Raw genomic sequence first — 18,685 nt, forward strand, 5'->3', positions numbered from 1 at the left:
CACTGTTCTTTGTTTTCTGTAGTTTGTGCTGCTGTTCTATTAACATGTGTTGCAAATTGTGAAACTTCTAGGGGTTCTTCAATCTTGTTGCCTAATAACTTTTTTCTTTGGCATAACAAAGAAAGCCTCTCTGAATACAGGTAGTGTATCAGTAACTTCGCTAGCCAGTGAAATTTTGTACATTTAATCAGTGTGTCCCTTAGATTTTTGTTACATTGGCTTAGGTTTTTAGAAGTCAGTTTATCATTTACCTATAGTGCCTTTTGCTGCAAGAGCAGGTAGAGTTGATGCATTTTGAATGCAGTATTATCTAACGTGTCTGCATGTGACAGTTTACTGATAAAATGGTGTAGGATTTTTTGTTTGCTTCTTGTGCACTGATTTAAATAGGAAGTAAAACGTTTGCATGGAGTGCTGAGAATTAATTGTCTTTAACTTTCTGAAAGTGCAAATCAAGTGAGTGAAAATATGTACAAAATATTCTGAACCTTGCAATTATTTATCAGAAAAAGCAGTGAATTGCTTCCTTTTAATCAGCAAATATTCTGTCTTCATTCAGTACTAATAAGTGAGTAGGTCACTGGTTTCTTTTTCCTGTGCAGGGAGAAGTCTTTAAAACTGTAGTGCACTAGGTTGGGTTGAAAAAAAAGAGTGTTATGGTTGTGTTGAAAAATGAAAGGTCCACTCAGCTCCAATTGTATTTTATTAAAAGGCCGCCCAGTGAAATTTCTAGTAATTTTCTCTTGACGTATGAGCAGCAGCTGTGTATGTCTTGGAACAAGAGTGTTCAGAATTGTTCTGATGGCATGAGGGCCTGGCTGTGTCCATGTGGGCAGAGTGACTTCACCTTGCATAGGAGGGCTGCCCTTACTGTGCACACAATTCAGAGTTGTTATGTGCTTGTGCCTGGTGAGTCAGTTTTTTCAGGAGTGTGCATGGCTGGAACGTTCATTCAGGAAGTATCCCACAGAGCTTCTAGACCTTTTTGGAAAGGTTAGTTCAGAAGCTCATAGTTCAGGGTCTTGTCATCTCATACTGCAAGAAGCTCTTCCTGTATTGTGCAGTTTTAAAATGGTTAAAAGTGATTGTTTTTTTTACTGGAGGGGGGATGACATGGGACACCTAAACCCAGAACAGATAAGGTTTTTTTTATTAGTAAGAAGAAACAGATTTTTAACCTGAAAGAGATTTGTCTTTGTCTTGAACATGAAGTCTACCCCCCAACTCTTTTAGTGAGTTGAAGTGATTCTGCTTTTTGCTTTTTTTTAAAAAAAATTGTAATATAAAAAAACTTCACACACATTCTGCTTACTACGGTAGCAAATTGAACAAATTTTTTCTTGCTGTTTACAAGAATTATTACTGATCCATAAGGTCAAGCAGAAGACTTGACATTGTTTTTTAAAAGAATTTTTAAAAGTGTATGTCTTAAAACTACTAAAGAAAGGACCTGCTAGACATTCCAAGTCAACTTGAAATCAAGTAACTGAAAAACAGTTCAGATGGATCATTGGTCGTGGTAGATATGGGAAATAAATCTGAAGGAAAATGTACCTTAAATATAATCGGCCAGTTTCAACAGTTTAAAGTGGTGTTCTAGAATTGTCGGTAAAACAGAATGTTTGTTTTCAGTTCTAACAGCAGCTGTGACACAAGCCTCTCTGCAGTCTATACTCCATAAAATTCTTACTGCTGGACCATCTGCTTTCAATATCACCTCCCTAATTTCTCAAGCTGCACAACTGTCTACGCAAGGTATTCAGAGTTTCTTTTTTTCACTTACATAAATTTGTTACACAACGTTTTAAAAAGGTTGATACAGTTGTGGAATCTGTCTCTTGTCCTATCTTTGGACACAGGGTGTGGAGAATGTGGAATGACTTCTTTTTCCAGAGATAGGATAAAAAATTGTTATTGAGGAGCAGGAACCTGACACACTACTAAGTAAACATGCTTCTCTGTCTCACCTTTTGGGATTTTCTTTGTATATTAAGAAATTTTACATGAATAATGTGAAACTTCTCTGAGACCCTCTCAATTTATTCTGGACTGGAATTAGGTGTTATTTAACAGTATAAAACACAACTCTTCTTACTTCAACACCCATTTTGTAGTACTGTGCAACTATGACTCTTGGGGGAGGCTTTAAATGTTTAAAAGAAAGCTTCCTCTGTCTGGTGGGGGACTTTTTTTTTTCATCTTCCAGGCAACATACTCTTTCAGGTATTTTCAATATTTTGTGGCTTGTAACTTAATAAAAAAAATTAAAACTTAAGTTTAGAAACTTAAACCAAAACAGTAAATGCAGTCAACTTACTGAGTAGGTAAGCAGTATTAATGGTAATTTTTAACCATGGGTGGGGAACTGTTGGTATATGCCTAGAATGGATGAATAGGTTTCTATCTAAGCTGTTCATGCCTTCTTTTGGTTAAATCAAGTTGAGCACTCTAAAATAGGAGTCACATATTATTTAGTCTTTTCATGTGTAACAAGCATTTCCTAATAGCTTCTTTTCTTTCCCCTCCCCTGAAATTTTAGAAGTAGGGAGTTTGGGGGAAATACAATTCCTTAGCTAGGATTGTTGTTGAATGTTAGATTGTTACAGTTGTTCACATTGAACATGTTTCTATATCACCTAATACAGCATATTCCAAAGTACCAAAAGAAAACCTAATTTGCATTTATGATAGGACATGGTTTTATTAAAAACATTTTTTTTCCTTTACAGCTCAACCATCTAATCAGTCTCCAATGTCTTTAACATCTGATGCCTCATCGCCAAGATCATACGTGTCTCCAAGGATAAGCACGCCACAGACTAACACTGTTCCACTTAAACCTTTGATGACTACGCCACCAGTATCATCCCAGCAGAAGGTAAGCTCCTTTTGATTTATGCCATATTGAAGTAAGAAGCTGTTATACATAATATTAAATATTGTTCCTATATATCCATGTGCTAACAGTTTTATGTAGGATAATAAAACATGTATGTTATCTTTCCCAATAGAAACAAACAACTGAAAGCAACTACTTGACTGTATGGTTGGCAGTGCAGCTCCAGCACGCAATCTAGTTTACTTTTCTTGAGGAAATTCTTATGCTGGCTTCAGATACTGTCTGGAGATACTACCAAGGCATTGGTATTCTAGCATATTTAAATAGAAACAAAAGCATATTTCAAAGGCAACAACTGATACAATTATTTAGACATACCCAATAAAAGATGTTTAGAATGGGAGAGAACTTCTTGGGGAAATTAACTTGAAATAGTCTCAGATTTCATTTAGAAATGTCCTAGGTGTTTACAGATCAATAACATAATGTTCCTTTCCCTTCCTGCCCCCTCACTTCTATTCATTCAGAATTCCTTCATTGGATCAGTCACTAGGAAATGTAAATTGAAGCTCCTGAGGTTCTTCCTTAGAAGCATGACTGTAGACTTTGGGGTGAGACACCCCCACCTTCCTAAAATCTGTCTTCTCTATCACCAGCCCTGCTTAGCTGAGGTGTCTTTTTCTCAATTTTCTGCTCACAAGCGAACCTCTAATGTCTTGGATGCCTTTGAGGATTACTTTTCTCTTCAGGAGAACACATTGCATTCCTCATTATATTCAAAATGCCTCATGTTCTTTCATCAGATTTTTTTAATGGCTACAAAGAAAACCAAGTGATTCTCCCAGTTTCTTTTGATTGACAGTGATACAATGAATTGCAAAGCTTCATGTGTTTACCAGTACTGGATGTTACCTTGGTTTCTGCCCCTGGACTGTATCCTCAATCTTTGTTCACATCCCATAGCTAGGTGGCAAGTAATGAAATTATCAAATAGCAGGGTTGAGGATATTTCGTATCCTGAGATATGAAAAAGAATCTTCTTAAGTTGTGTACCGTCGATACCTGGAAGTACATCTCTTCTGGTCTCTGCAACCCAGAGATTGATTGCTAATCCCAGAAGTAACAAATTTTGGTTCCGCAGCAGACACTTTGCCAGTTCAATAAAAAAAGAACTGTCTGGACAGCTCTTGTATTTGTGTAACTCCGTTCCATGAGATGGGAAAACTTAGTTGGTGCTAGCTCTGGTGTGAGCACGTCTGTTTTAGCAGCCCATCGGATATGTGAGTCCGGCTAGCTTGTCCAGTTGTACAGTTTGAGGTAAATTTTGCCTAATCAAGATGTGTTACTGTGCCAGGACACACTTGGTTTTAGAGCACATGGGCTTAGAGCAGACAAAGCTGAACTGGCCCTGTGCAAGAAGAGCCCAGTGCCAGATGCACAGGTATTTATTTGAGCTGGCTGTGGCACAGTAGTGCCATTGGCACAGAACTGTTGCTGAGGACTGCTTGAACATGTCAGCTCTGCTTTCAGACTGAAGCTGCTGTGTCTGCCTGTGCGGGTGCTGTGCGCATGCGGCAGCTCGGGGTCACACACTCCAGGAGCCTGGGGATCACCTTTTGCCTTTTAGCTGTGCCTGTGTTGTGTGATCAGAAACTGTTCTGAATTTCTGCAAAGGGGTTGTGTAAAGCACTTTACACAGACTTGTCAAGCTCAGTGAGAATGTTGATTTTGGTTGGTTGGTTTGTTTTTTGAATTTATTTAGCCCTTATTTTCCTGTTTCTGGTATATGTATTTACAGTTTTTTAAACACTTGGAAAACATGGAATAGCTGAGAGGTTTTGTGGTTCATTTATTTTACAAATCCCACTTTTTCTTCACGGTCCTTTTTATTTTGGTTATTTTTACCAGCCAAGGAGCTGGTTACTTTACCAGTTTGGATATGCAGCATGATTCTGTTATTGCTGATGGACTTCCCTTTTGAAATTGTTCTGTTTGAACAGCCTTGGTGGTTTAATGTCTGCTCATAGGCTGAACAAAATGCAGGCATTAACAGCAAAGTTTTTCATGTCATACATTTCATAAAGGTACCTGTGTAGTCTGTTCTCATAAATAAGTTTACAATCTGCTACTGTTTCACCCTTCTGAGCTATATAGTTCTGTTTATTTCAACAGCAGAGTGATCTTAAAATTGTCTTGCTTTTTCCTTTTAGTACCATGAGCTAGTACCATGGGCTTTTCATGTGCTACTCAGACTTATTTAGTATATGCCTATTAATCTAAAACCCAGAAAGACCACATTTTATTTTTAATGATAATTTTAAAAGGTGACTTTTCCTCCTAGACATATTAGAGTTTGAATTTGCATTAAGACCGCCCTGCTCTCTGCATATTTAAATGAATCAAGTTATGTCTTGAGTTTACTTTAGCAAGTAGTGTCTGACTTTCCTTCTGTGGTTTGTTTCACAGAAGTCTGTTTCTGAAATAGAGAATTTCTGGCTGTTCAGGTGACTACTAGTTTGTAATCTACACTAATGTGAAGTCAGCAAATGCCAGACAATCCAGATAATTTGGGGTTTTTTGTCTTTATGGATCCCTAGAAGCCATCTTTTCATTGCTCTCTCCCTTTTCTCTTAAAATTGTTAGCTTGATTTTGTGAAGTGGAGGATAAATTTTGAAGCTCAAACTCTCTGGTACATACTTAAAAATTGACTGACTTATGCAAAGCATTGGGCAAGATGAAGTATCTTGAACTTCATTTGCTGTAAATTAGACATTACTGTATTCCCAAACTTCTCATCCTGACATAGTTCAGAAATTCACAGAAAAGACTGTATCTTACTGCAGGTATCTTAACACCTTGCATTGAATGTGTACTACAAAGGAAAAGCAAGAAAGTACTGATGACTATTTTTGTAATCACCCGTGAGTTTAGAACTTAGAGAAAAGGGAGAGCAAACTGTTAAATATGCTTTAGATTTTCTTTTCCATTTTTGATAGAGATGTTTTTAATATGCTTATGATGTAATTATGTCCTTGACACCGTGTAATGTATTTTCAAGTAGGGAACTCTTAAGTTTGTACATGAAAATTTTATTTGGGTAATGAGCAACTCTTCGGAGGTTGAAAATGAGCTAAGTGCTCAGATGGAAGATACAGTCAGAAATAATAAAAGCTTGCAATATTTTGACAAGTCACATGAGTCTAAATTTGCTTCTGTTATGTCTATTAATAACCCATTCATAGTAAAAAAAATCTTTCACAGCTGTGGAACTAGAATTTTTTTTTAAAGAACACCTTGTGAAGATAATAAAAATTGTGTCAGCAAAAGCCCTTGTGTCAAAAAAACCCCACAGGTGTTGAAAATGTAATTTCCTTGGTTTTCTCTGTTTCTTACACTTGATCTTTACTGTGGAGGAATTCTAATGAAATTTTGAACTTTGTAGGTTGCTACTCCAGGTGTTAAACAAGGACCAGCTTCCCAGGCAGCACCTCAGCAGCCAGTAATAGCTGACAAGCAGGCAGGTCATGAACCTGCTTCTCCACGAAGTCTTCAGCGTTCAAGGTATATTGAAATGCTTCTCTCTTCTGTCATTACTTTTTATCTGCATTCAGGGTATGTTGTATATGTTGCAGTTAGTGGACTCTCTTTGGCCAGTTTATTGAACTGCTGCTATATTTAACTGCTGCTACTGCGATGATGCAGATAAGTACCTTTGTTACATATTTAATGTGGCAGATTCTCCATTTTTGGGGTAATCATTAGATCATTCTCACAGAAGCAAAATGGAACTCAGAGTTGTGTTCTGTCACTCTGGTGTCAATTTTATAAGTGATTCCTTGTATTGTGATTTCAGAGTTTGAAGTTTCTGTCTCTGTGCAGTTACAGAATCTGTGATTTGCTTAGTGTTAAATGTTTGTAGTGTCTTGCTGTAGTGTAATTTGATTTTGAAATTAGCATGATTTTTTGGTTTGTCAGGTGATTTTGCTGCTCTAATGAAAAACATTAAAAATTAAGTAAATTTCACAAATACCTTTCCTTGGCCAGACATTTTGTCAACATTGCAACTTATTAAGATGATGTTGCATGATACCATCATTTAACCATTGATTTACAAGGTGGGTTTAGAATCTGTATCTTTGGAATTTTTCTTTTGGGAAGATGGACACTTCATAGCATCAGATGCTCTGCATTTTGTCACATTGGTTCCAGGGGCTGTAACCAAAGATGCATCATGAGTCATGTCAGATGTGTGATGGAGTCATGGTATAGAACCGTGGTAGTCATGGTATAGAACCTGACTTTTTTAGCAGTTCTGTAAATGTACAGTTCTTAATAGCTGGATTTTTAGAGTAGTTGAATAAGGTGTGTGGTGTGGTATGGTATTAAAAAAACTAACAAAAAACCAAAACCAATACTCTTTCTTTGTCAGTATACTTGAAGCTACACATGGTAGTGCTTTCCATATCATAAGAAGAGTGAGGTCCTTTTATCTGCCCTTCTGAGACTAATAACAAAGGGGACTTCTGTTTTCTTTGTTGGTTTTGGCTGGTTTTGTGGGGAGAAGAGATTTGTGTTTAGACATTTTCTGGGGGACTGGGTTGTCTGTTGTGTGCTTGGCAGTCCTGTCCCAGAAGCTGGCTTTACTGGAGACTGGAGTATTGGCAAGTTTGAGGGTACAGATGCAAGCAAGTCAGAATTTGAGTTTTTTATGTAGGCTATTTTACAGACACTTGATTCTAAGCTTTGTCAGATTACAAGCCTATAACTCATTTATCTCTTTTAGGAGAAAAGGCAACGTGTCCAGCTCCAGTCCCTAATTATGAATGGTGCTGTTTAAATCTTTCTAAATTACAGTACCAAAGATAAAATTACACTTTGCAGCAAGCTAAGTTTTTTTATGAGGAGTGGTGAGGGTTTGGGGGACAGTTCTAAGTGATAGGGCCTTTTCTTCTTCGCTCATCACCCTCTCTGCACAGGGGAAAGATAGTCTTAAGAAAGATAGTCTTTAAGAAGACTATCTTTTAAGAAAGATAGTCTTATTCTTGGAAACCTTTACAATGGCTTAGACTCTGTGTGAGTTGATACTGGTGGGCATTTGGCCTGCTAGTCCATACCTCACCCTTCCTTTGGGTTACATGACTTGGTACTCCAGCATGACCCTTACCTGTGAGGGTGAGGGTGAGTTCAGGGATCTGCTGTCCCTCTGCAAACCATTGCTCCATTTGGCATCAGTGTTTTGGTGGAGTTTGCCCCAGCTCTGCTGAAGCAGGGGCATTGTGCAGGTAGCACATTCCCATGGCAGGAGGCAGTGTGCAGGGTGAAAGATGCTGAGGCAATGTTAGTATTGTTCAGTATCCTGTGTCTCTCGAATTAATACATGTTTGTGACTCTGCTGTATTGTGCATCGTGAATTCATGCAATTTCAGTTTGCTTTGGAAGTGTCTCGTTCACAACAAGTGGAAGATTAAAGAATAGGTGACTTGGAAAAACCTGTGTGACTGGTATTTTCTTCTGTTGAGTGCAGTGGAGTTGAATGAAAGTGGACCAGTTCAGATATTGATTTACTTACCTGCAAAAGATTTACTGTGTCCAGACAGTATGCCTGAATTCTGATTCTGATATGGAACAGATGATTCCTTTGTAGGTGAAAGCAGTCGGTTGGATTGGGAACTGCTCTTGGGAGCAATTTTAACTTTTATAGAAGTGAACAACAATTTAGCAAGCTGAACTGTGGACAGACGGGCCAAAATCTTTTCAGCTCTGTGAATTAGTGTTGCATTTTTCTCCAGCCTAAATACTGATTAATTGACCAGAAGTTCATCACAACTGCATTTCCTTAGCTCATTAAAAGTTTTAAGTCAATAGAGGTAGAATTATTTTTGACTTGCTGGGGTGGAAACACTGTGTGAGAAAACCTGAGTAGCTATTGTTAACTTTCAAGAAGTGAACATTTCAGCCATTTAAGTTGGAAAATTAACACAATGCAGGCATACAGTGAGTCTGTCTGTCCAGAGACACACTATCAATTATGGCTGCTTTAAAAATGAAACTAAATTAGTGCTTCCATAATTAATAGTTTCATCCGGTTGATAGTTTCTTTCTGTTTTCAGAAAGGACTGAGAAAATTTTTCCTTTGCCTTGGGAAAGTGCTGTGAAGGGAGGTATTTCGTTGTATTTTTTGTAGGCTGTAAAATTCTGACGTTTGTAGTAGTATATTTCAGAACCATCATGTTCTTGTACTTTTGATGCAGATAATTTTGCCTCTCTGGAGGCATTGTGTTACTTGTGGCATAGTCAGTCTTTAACTCAGCTAAGGCAAGTATTTCCCTTTAGTGAAGCATTTAAAAATACTGTGGTAGTTTGGAACAGTCATTGCTGCATTCGTAGCTCCCCCTGCTGCTAACACAGCAGTGCCTAGGATATTTTGTGACAGTATGTTTTCATCATAATTAAGATACAGCTTCATTTTTGAGAAGCCCACAGATTTTATTTACTTACTTTCTTGAAACATTTCTGATGTGTTAGAGTGACTCTTTCTCATGAAGTAGGAGAAGACAGACTAATAAATGAAGAGGAGGCAAATCATAGGGGGAAATTTAATTCTAGTAGAACTAAGGAGTAAATAAAGTTATGCCTGAATTCTACTTAATTAATAAAAGTAGCCTGTCTCTGCACCATCACTATGCTGATGCTAAATGAATACATTGAAACTTAGAATAATTTACTTTGGAACAGAATTCTAGCTGCAGTCTACTTTGCTCCCAACTTAGAGTAGGACTGACAAGTTTGAATTGCTAAGGGCATTAGTTAGGTGATTTTTTTTTTAATATCTCAGAACATCGTCTTCTGATGTTTGACTTCCCTTATGGTGATTCTTTTTTCTTATGTCTAATTAGAATTTCCTTTGTTGCAACTTGTCTCTGCCTCTTGTGCTATCACTGTGCATCTCTGAAAAGAGTCTGTTCTCCCCAAAAGTAGTAAAAATCTGCAAAAACATCCCTCAATCCCCTTCCCCTCAGCCGTCTGTTTTCCAGACTGAATAAACTTTTAAGCTTCTTCTGATACAGCATGTGCTTCAGCCCCTTAGTCGCCTGTGTGGTCCTCTGCCACATTCCTTTTATATAGCACTTTAATTCTTGTCAGGTTTTAGGCTTCCCTCTACACAGTGCTCCAGATACTGTGAATCTCATATGCTCTGAAAAGAGGGGAGGAATTGCCTTTTTTATAGAAGTGCTTCATCCCTCTTGTTGGCTTGGTGACTCTCTGGCTTTGTTCCAGCAGGTCCAGTCAGACATCCAATTTGTTGGCAGTAATTCTTAATGCTGTAATTCTTTGCAAGTTTGAGTTGATTAGGGTAAGTGTCTGGGCATTGGACTAGACAGATAGTTGCATTATGTAAGGATGTTTTCAGTCTTCAAGGGGACTGACAGGTTAGATGATGAATCAGAAGTCCTTTAAAATTGAGTTCTCCTTCATAATACTTTCTTCTTGCCTGCAGGTGATATAAAGTTTTAAGAAATAGACTGAAATGATGGTCTGTGTTGAAAAGCTTCTGCCAGTGGGAGAGTTTCACGTACACAATTAGTGCTGCTATTTCTCAGTACATGTAGTGCCAAAGAACATTTAACTGTGAGGTACTGTCACTGTTGTGCTGAGTATGTTCCAGTAAAGCAGTCAGGTTTGGTGGCTACAAACACGCTGCTCCTGTGATACTTCTGTTCTGAGTGCATTCAGCAATGATGTACAATGTCACTAAACCATATAGATTATGTTTTGACATGAGTAGTAAAGTGCTCAAATCCCATATGGCTGTATTTTCAGATCAGGACATCAGGCATTGTTCTTAATGATTATTCTGGCAAACGTCTTTTGAATAAACCTGTTTGCCTCCCATCTGGTACATCATTACTGAAAATCTTAGGTTTGCAGCTGTTCAAAGTAGGAACATAAATATATGTATTTTTTTTCTATCCAACACCATTTAGGGCCGGCTTATATCTCTTGAACAGATCTCAGCGTTAAAAACCAAACAAACACAAAACCCTACCAAACAACAGACTCCTCCTGTTACATTGTAGCACTCAGTTCCAATTAAAGTTAGAGGTTTGTAGAAAGGTGGCACAGGTTTGGTCTACCAGAAGTATTTATTTGTGGTTTGAACACTTAATGTATTTTTGTGCCTGGAAGCAATTTCAGTGTTCATTTCTCTACAGGTTTGCATATGTTTTTAAATGCTCACTTGCTTTTTTTTAATTCTTTCTTCTAGTAGTCAAAGAAGTCCATCTCCAGGTCCAAATCATACCTCTAGCAGTAGTGCATCAAACTCAACACCTGCACCACAAAATACATCTGTACGACCCACATGTTCATTAACACCTACGCTAGCAGCACACTTCAATGAAAACCTTATAAAGCATGTTCAAGGCTGGCCTGCGGATCACGCAGAAAAGCAGGTGAGTGCTCCTGTGCTTTGTTACCTGCGAGAGTGCTTAATATGTAGCTTAAAATTTGGATTTCTTACTTATTTTGCTTTTTCAAGGAATTAAAAGTATTAAAACCCTTATGCTTATCCTGAGGCAGAAGAGAGGAAAGAGAGTTTAGGCCAGACCTGCAGGTTTTACATATGTTTACCTTTCAGTGGCTGGGTGTTTTCAGTCTCACTTGAAGTGTCAGTGCTTTTGAAATTCCCTCAGATGAATAGCTGTCCTCATAACTATTTTCTTACTGCTAAAGTTCTGTTGAAATTTGCAGAGAACATAGAGTTCGACATAGTTTTTCATAATGATATTTTGCTTATGTGGAAAACGTTATAAATTAGGTACAGTTAAACTACTTGAGACTACTCTACAATTTTAGTTACTGACATGTTAGTTCTGCACAGTGAAAAAGAAACTCTGCCTTGTTTGTAAATTGATGTAGAGTACTCAGACTGAATTTGGGCTATTTTTACATAATGGGAAATCCATTCGAACTGCCATCCATACATTATAGCTAACTGCATGAAGCCTGTTCTGTTGTAATAATACAAGGAAACTGGATACATGTCAGCTGCTTGCAATGTATTACTCAAAGGAACCATATTGGTTATTGAATCTAGTTAAGTTATTTCCACAGGCAGCCATATCTGATGCAATCTGTTGGGGGTAATAATCTTACCCAGCCCAGTTTACTGTGGTCTTTTGAAGAGTTGTTGCACGCTGGCACAATTCTACACTGGAGACTTTTGGGTAGTAACTTGCGAAATGACTCTCACAAGCACAGTCTAAACTGAGACCCTGTTAGGGTTCTTGCTTCTTTTCACTGATTTGTTAAAGTCAGTTTTAAGACATTACCAACCTGTACTGAGTCAAACACTGAGGCATTGCTGTGGAGTGTCTGGAAGGAAATGGTGTAGCACTTACTTATGGTCTTGGTCTCTAGTTTTGAAAGTACTATTTTCATGGTCTACTGAATTCACAAGTATCTTAATATGGGAAACAGATTTATGCAGTGCATAGGTTTTGGGGTCTTTTTCCCTTGTTGGTAATAAAGAGATAAAAAACTCAGCTAATGCTGGGCAGTCAGGTACTCAGTTGGGTACTTCTCCCTTTGTGCTACATGCTGTTTCGTCCTGTGTGCTGTTTCAGATGATTTCACATGGTGGTTTTGTTTATAGACAGTTTTGAATAGTAGCACTTGAGACACTTGAGATATTTTATATAAAAGTGAATGAAAGTATAGGTGCAGTACATAGTGAAGAAGATAAGATAGATCAAAGTGGAGAGACTAAAAATCCAGTGCCTTGTTTTCTTCAGATAGCTGCCAGATATATAGTGTAATTTGAACTTAAGGTGGAAGAGCACATGCCAGAGTAAACTGAAAAATAAATAAGTAAATAAATTAGAAGAGTCAGGACAGGTATGTACTAAAGCAGTTAAAATTGAAGAAATGTAATGTGCAGTAGTTAATAGCTAAAACATTCTTGAATTACAGCAATCACCTCACAGAACTCATAAAAAGCACTTAACATGGGAAACTGAAAAACAGTTCAGTAACTGGAGCTGTGCAGAGAAGACATGGGCAGTTATATCCTACTGGAGACCACGGTACTCCTGGATATTAATAAACTCCAGAAACAAAAACTTTTAATGTAGGGAATTAAAACACAAAATGCTGCTTTGAACTGGAGAAGTGCCAAAAGTTGATGAAGACCTGTGCTAAATAACCTTATTTTTGGGAAGGAAAATTAAGTGTACAAGTACCTAAGCAGATGTGGATGAATCCCAATTGGCAGCTAAGCACCACATAGCCACTTGCTCACTCTGCCCCAGTTGGATAGGGGAAACAATTAGGCAAAAGTGAGAAAACTCAGGAGTTGAGGTAAAAGCAGGTCAAAGAGTAAAAAAGGGTGGGGGAAAGTGATGCAGAAGCAGTCCCTACCAGCCAACCAGTGCACCACCAGTCCCAGAGCCATGGCAACCCTGGAACACTGTCCCCCAGTTTTACTGCTGAACATGACACATGTATGGTGTGGAATAACCTTGAGGTCAGTTCGGGTCAGGTTTTGTTCCCTCCCTGCCTGTTGTCCACCACAAAGTGTATTTGCTGGGTGGAGGAAAGGTCAGAGAGAGAAAGGGAGAAACCCTTGATGTTGTGTAGGGTCTGCTTAGAAATAGCTAAAATGTTACTGTATTGTCAGCACTGGCTTGGTCACAGATTCAAAACATGGCACCATATGGCACCATTGTCTTCTCTGTGAAGAGAATTCATTCCATCCCAGCTAGACCCGGTGTAGCAGAGGATAGATAGCATTGCTAAACAGTAATGCTGCAGGGAAGGCTGTATTTTTAAACAATTTTTTTCATGGGCCACTTGAAAGAAGTCCTGTTCCTTATTGCAGTGTAATACACAGGGCCTCAGATAATTATACTGGTCTCCTTGGTGCTTTTGAGGAGTTCTCTAGAGTCATATCCAGTACAGTGATGACACTTAAAGAAATGCACAAATTGGGAATTGGATAGGTCGTGCTTTTTAAATTTACACTTCTGCTTATCTCCAGCTGACTAAGTGGGAATATTAAAGTAATGGAGTTGGTCTGTTAGAGAACACCTGAAGAGGGTTGCAAAGGTTTTTTTGTCAGGTAGAAAGTAGCTGGAAAAAAGATGGCACTCAGTTATTTTTGTCAGTAAGGCTTAATTAGATGGGAAGTTTAAGTCTGCCATTGGAATAATGTCTGGAGACTTCAAACTACTTGAAAAAATTATTTTAGAAACTGCAAGCCCTGTCATGTACTGTCTTTCAAGATGGTCGGGTAATCATTCAGGACCAAGAAAGTCTAAACTAGCCCTGCCTTAGCATAGGCATAAGTTAGACAGTTTCTGGGCAGCAGTGTTGTTTATTTGTGATTCAGAATGGGCTTTTGTAGAGAACTTAATGTGTTTCTAATTTAATACTCCCTTTTGAAATTAGAGTGCTTTGCTGTTTCAAGAGATACTGATCCAGCAATTCTCTGGCTAGTGCCAGTTGTTTCCAATGCATGATTCAAAATCCTAACCTTTGTTTAACCACCGCAGGCATCAAGATTACGTGAGGAAGCCCATAACATGGGAAGTGTGCATATGTCAGAAATTTGTACTGAATTAAAGAATTTAAGGTCTTTAGTTCGAGTATGTGAAATTCAAGCAACTTTGCGTGAGCAAAGGTAAGTGTGTGCTCTGTGCTTATCTTCAGTTTTTAGGGTGTTATTAGAACTTCCATACTTGCATTATTTTGCATGAGTTCTGTTTACTGATGACTATAAGTACACCAGTACTTGCCATGTTTGCAAGCTGTCTTCCCTGTGTGCATTCTGCCTGTTTCTCTCCGCTAGACAGAACCAGATATGCAATTTCTGTATCTACTTTTACTTGGAGAGAAAAAAATATCTTTGCAGAAAACTTAGTGCATTACAAAGAACTGAGGAACTCACAATATTTCAGCATGCTTCTAGAGTATCAGCCCATACATAATGCATAGATCACATAGGTACACATCTGCACAGTTCATCCTGGTCTGAAACACTACAGTTTATATGAGAGATTCAATAGGTCTAAAGCCAGAGCAAGTTTGAACAGATGTGATTTACATCACAGGTGAAGGAAAAATTAATGTTTTCTTATAGCAAAGTAGATTTTGCTTCCTAAGTCAGTGATAGCAGGTGTCTTCTGTATCACTTCAGTGATACACAGCCAGGCTTTTGAATACTTTTGTGCAAGACTGGAAACTGTAATCATAAAATACATGTTCAAAATATTCACCAATCGTCATTATTTTTATCTGCTTTCATCTTGTTTCCTCTTTCAATGATGTTATCCCAACTATTAAGTCATACTACAGTTTGAATACAATGCTTCTGACTTAGTATTTGAAGCCACCTTAATTGTGTTGGCACGCTTTAAAAATTGCTCAATTTATTCTTGAAGCTCTTGCATTTTGGCAGATAGTGAAACAATCCTTTAGAAGCAGGCTATAATATATTTGTAAATTTCCTGATAAAGAATTGAAAATATCCATTCTTTCTGAAGCTTTATTTCATAACTTCACTACATGAATTATTTCTGTAGTATATTTAATTAACAGCTTGGTTTCTTACAGTTTTAATTTCCTAAGGTGTCATTTGTCTCTGCATATTTGATCTAAAATACTATGTCAAATGTCATTGTTCAGCTCATTAAATAGTACCTTCTTTCTTATACCCTTTGTATGCTTAAACTGTCAATGGATAATTATTTTTATGACTTTGAGCCTATAGTAACATGTATCTTTTATTTTTGCTGCAATCCCAAAGATGAGGAATACAAGGCACAAGTAACCAAGTTGATGGGGGAGGCTTTCGCAAATGATGGGATTATCAAAATCAATACATTTAAATGATGATACTATTTCTGTACTTCTGCACAGAAGAGTGCTACTTAAATTTCTTCCAAGAAGGAACTTCATCTCTAGATAAAGTACATACATTGTCTGAATCATAACTGACAGCGTGTGAAAAGGCACTTTTCATTGACTGATATATTTTATATGCCCATACCTTGAAGCTAAATGTTATCTTTTCGGTGTCTCTATATTAATATATTATTTTCGACCTACTTTTCAGTAGAAAATTAATTTTTAATGAACTGGGCACATATTTGTAAAGTGTTCCACAAAAGTGCTGAATTTTTCCTTTTTCTGCATTTATTAAAGTTGCTTCAGCCTTCAGAGAATATTTACATAAAACCTAAATTCTCCCTAAGTATTTTCTTATTTTGCTGATATGTTTGCATTACACTTCAGCATCATAAAAAGTGGTTTCAAAATGTTCATTAAAAATTCTGGGAGACAGTCCTGTGAACTAGATGTTTGTTAGTGAAGGTAATTACTTAGTCAGTTCAGAAGAAGAGAAAAAAAGCTATAAGAAGTTGTGAGGAATATAATTTATTTTTAAGCAAGGTGTACTTAGAACTTTTTATCTTAGATGCCATTTAATGATTCCTCAAATGTTTTTGAGATTGGAGCTTACTATAAGTAGAGACTACCATTAGCCACAGAGCCAAATACTTTTTAAAAAGCAAGTGAGAAGGGAACTCACTTTTTTTTTTTTTTAAAGAGCACTTTAGGTGGTTTATCATCTGGAAAACTGCATGACACAGGCATAATACTTTTCTGCAGATTATTCAGTTACTTGGCTTACTTGCCAGTGTCCTGCTTTTTCTGGGAGCTACATTCAAGTGAAGAGCAGACCTAAACACAACTGTCAGTTATAATAGAAATACAGCAACTTAGTTTTTTGAACTAAAGTGTCAAATGCACCACACCTTTGTGCATCTGCATATATCTGTAGGTTATTGAACAGATTGGGGATTAACTTGATATCTGAATTTTTTAACGGGGCTAAGGAAGTTGGTATCTTTCACTGAAATTGTAGAAGGACTTGTGTAGATGCTTATTTCATACATCTGTATAATGGAAATGTTTATACTAATTAATTTCTTTTCTCTTGCAGGATACTATTTTTGAGGCAACAAATTAAAGAACTTGAAAAGCTAAAGAATCAGAATTCCTTCATGGTGTGAAAAATTGTAAACAATTGCACATGGTTTTGAGTACAGGAACTATTAAACTGATGCCCAGTCTTAACACTTTTGAGCTGCATTTGAGTAGACTTTGGACCGTTGAGCTGGGCAGAAAAAAAAGATGACATGGGGAAGGGGACAGGAGGGAGTCAAATTCAGGGGAAAGATACAAGAATGATTTGTAAAACCCTTGAAATGTAGATTTCTTGTAGATGTATTCTTCACGTTGTAAATATATTTTGTAGAGTGAAGCCATGGGAAGCCATGTGTATCAGAGCTTAGACATCCAAAACTAATCAATGCTGAGGTGGCTAAATACCTAGCCTCTTACATGTAAACCTGTCTGCAAAATTAGCTTTCTTTTTTTTTTCTTTTTTTTTTTTTTTTTTTTTTTTAGTTAATTTATCATTTGGAAATTTTTCATTTCCTAAAATTCAATGCAAGCGCCAGGCGATTTGTGTCTAAGGCTGCAACAGTTTGGGCAATGTACAAAATACCACGAAACAACTGTTTCCACACTTGCACCGAGTCGAGAGCAGTGCTTCTCCATTTCTGTTTTACAGAGAAATGTTTTTCATCTTCTGTGTTCCATTTCCCCATGAAATCCTAAATCTGATTTTATCAGCTTTTTAATGCTTCTAATTTTCTCTTTTCTTAAGGCACTGTTGCTATGGCACTTTTTCTATAATCTTTTCATTCCTGTGTACAGTAGCTTAAAATTGCAGTGATTGAGCATAACCCACTTGTTTGTATAAATTATTGAAACGTATTTCCATTTGCACCCTGTAAGAATGGACTTAGAGTACTGCTGGGCATGTGTGCTGAAAGTACATTACTTGCTCAAATATAAGGAAATAGCCCAATGAACATGTTAACATGGTTGTGGGAGGGGAAAGAGGAAAAAAAAAAGCTAGTCAGATGTGAATTGTATCTGTTGTAATAAACATGTTAAAGCAAAGAAACACTGGTTTTCATTTCCTTTGGTCAACACATCAAAATTTGGTCTTTTTGGGGATTCTTTATTAGAACTGTTCTTGTTGAACATTTTTGTACTTAAATAATTCCTCAAGGGAGGTTTTGTTTAAAACTTGTAAACAGGAAAATATGTATAAAATATTTAAGGAAATATAAAATTCAACAAGGATGATTTAAGACACCTCCCCAACAGTTGTCATATGTTAACTCCTGGTTTACCTGTCTTGATATTATGACATTTCATTTCGAAGGATGTTTGTGTTGTAGCTAACTGTTTTAAGTCTGGTGCTGACTGCTGTTCTTAACCATCACAAAACGCTGAATTTGTGTAATTGGAGCAACTCACCGTTTGAAAATGGTGGAAAAAGCTCAGCTTTGTATATTGTTTCCTAAAGTATATTAAAAATAAAAAAGAAACTATTGCTACTACAAAATAAACGTGACTTTTTCTTTGCTTAAAAATGACAGAAATCATGATGGCAGTACTAGTTTAATATTTGTAGAGGCATATATGTCACAGCAGTCTGTTAAGTAGGAAAGATAGTAGGAGATGGATTAAAAACGAAAAGGATGATAGAGGTGTTGACATGAGAACATGTGATGCTTTGTGTTTTGTTCCTAAAAAATACTTTCAGCACCAGAAATGGTACTTGATTTTTGTGTTGAGTAAGCTTGGACTGATTTTTAAAAGGAGATTTTCATTGGTAGAATCTGAGTGCTCTGATTTACAAAACATTGCAAATGGAGCAAGTTGAAATACCTAATAACAACAGTGGGAAGTTGGGACAGATGAACTTG

The 18,685-nt window shown here is 37.2% G+C and overlaps 1 protein-coding gene across 3 annotated transcripts in view; it reads left to right on the top strand.

The window, feature by feature from the left end:
* WAC (WW domain containing adaptor with coiled-coil) overlaps nt 1-17,874 on the top strand; it is a 57,236-nt gene extending 39,362 nt beyond the window's left edge. For 2 of the 3 annotated variants that reach the window (XM_068172395.1, XM_068172379.1), the window contains 6 exons: nt 1,633-1,755; nt 2,730-2,878; nt 6,283-6,401; nt 11,107-11,293; nt 14,393-14,520; nt 16,843-17,874. In XM_068172395.1, the coding sequence (XP_068028496.1) occupies nt 1,633-1,755; nt 2,730-2,878; nt 6,283-6,401; nt 11,107-11,293; nt 14,393-14,520; nt 16,843-16,912 (776 nt within the window). In that variant the 3' untranslated portion in view covers nt 16,913-17,874. The remainder of the gene's footprint in view (nt 1-1,632; nt 1,756-2,729; nt 2,879-6,282; nt 6,402-11,106; nt 11,294-14,392; nt 14,521-16,842) is intronic. The other variant, XM_068172386.1, reaches the window with a different exon arrangement.
* The last annotated feature ends 811 nt before the right edge of the window (nt 17,875-18,685 follow it).

The sequence above is a fragment of the Anomalospiza imberbis genome, chromosome 1, assembly GCF_031753505.1.
Source record: "Anomalospiza imberbis isolate Cuckoo-Finch-1a 21T00152 chromosome 1, ASM3175350v1, whole genome shotgun sequence".
NCBI classification, from domain to species: domain Eukaryota; kingdom Metazoa; phylum Chordata; class Aves; order Passeriformes; family Viduidae; genus Anomalospiza; species Anomalospiza imberbis.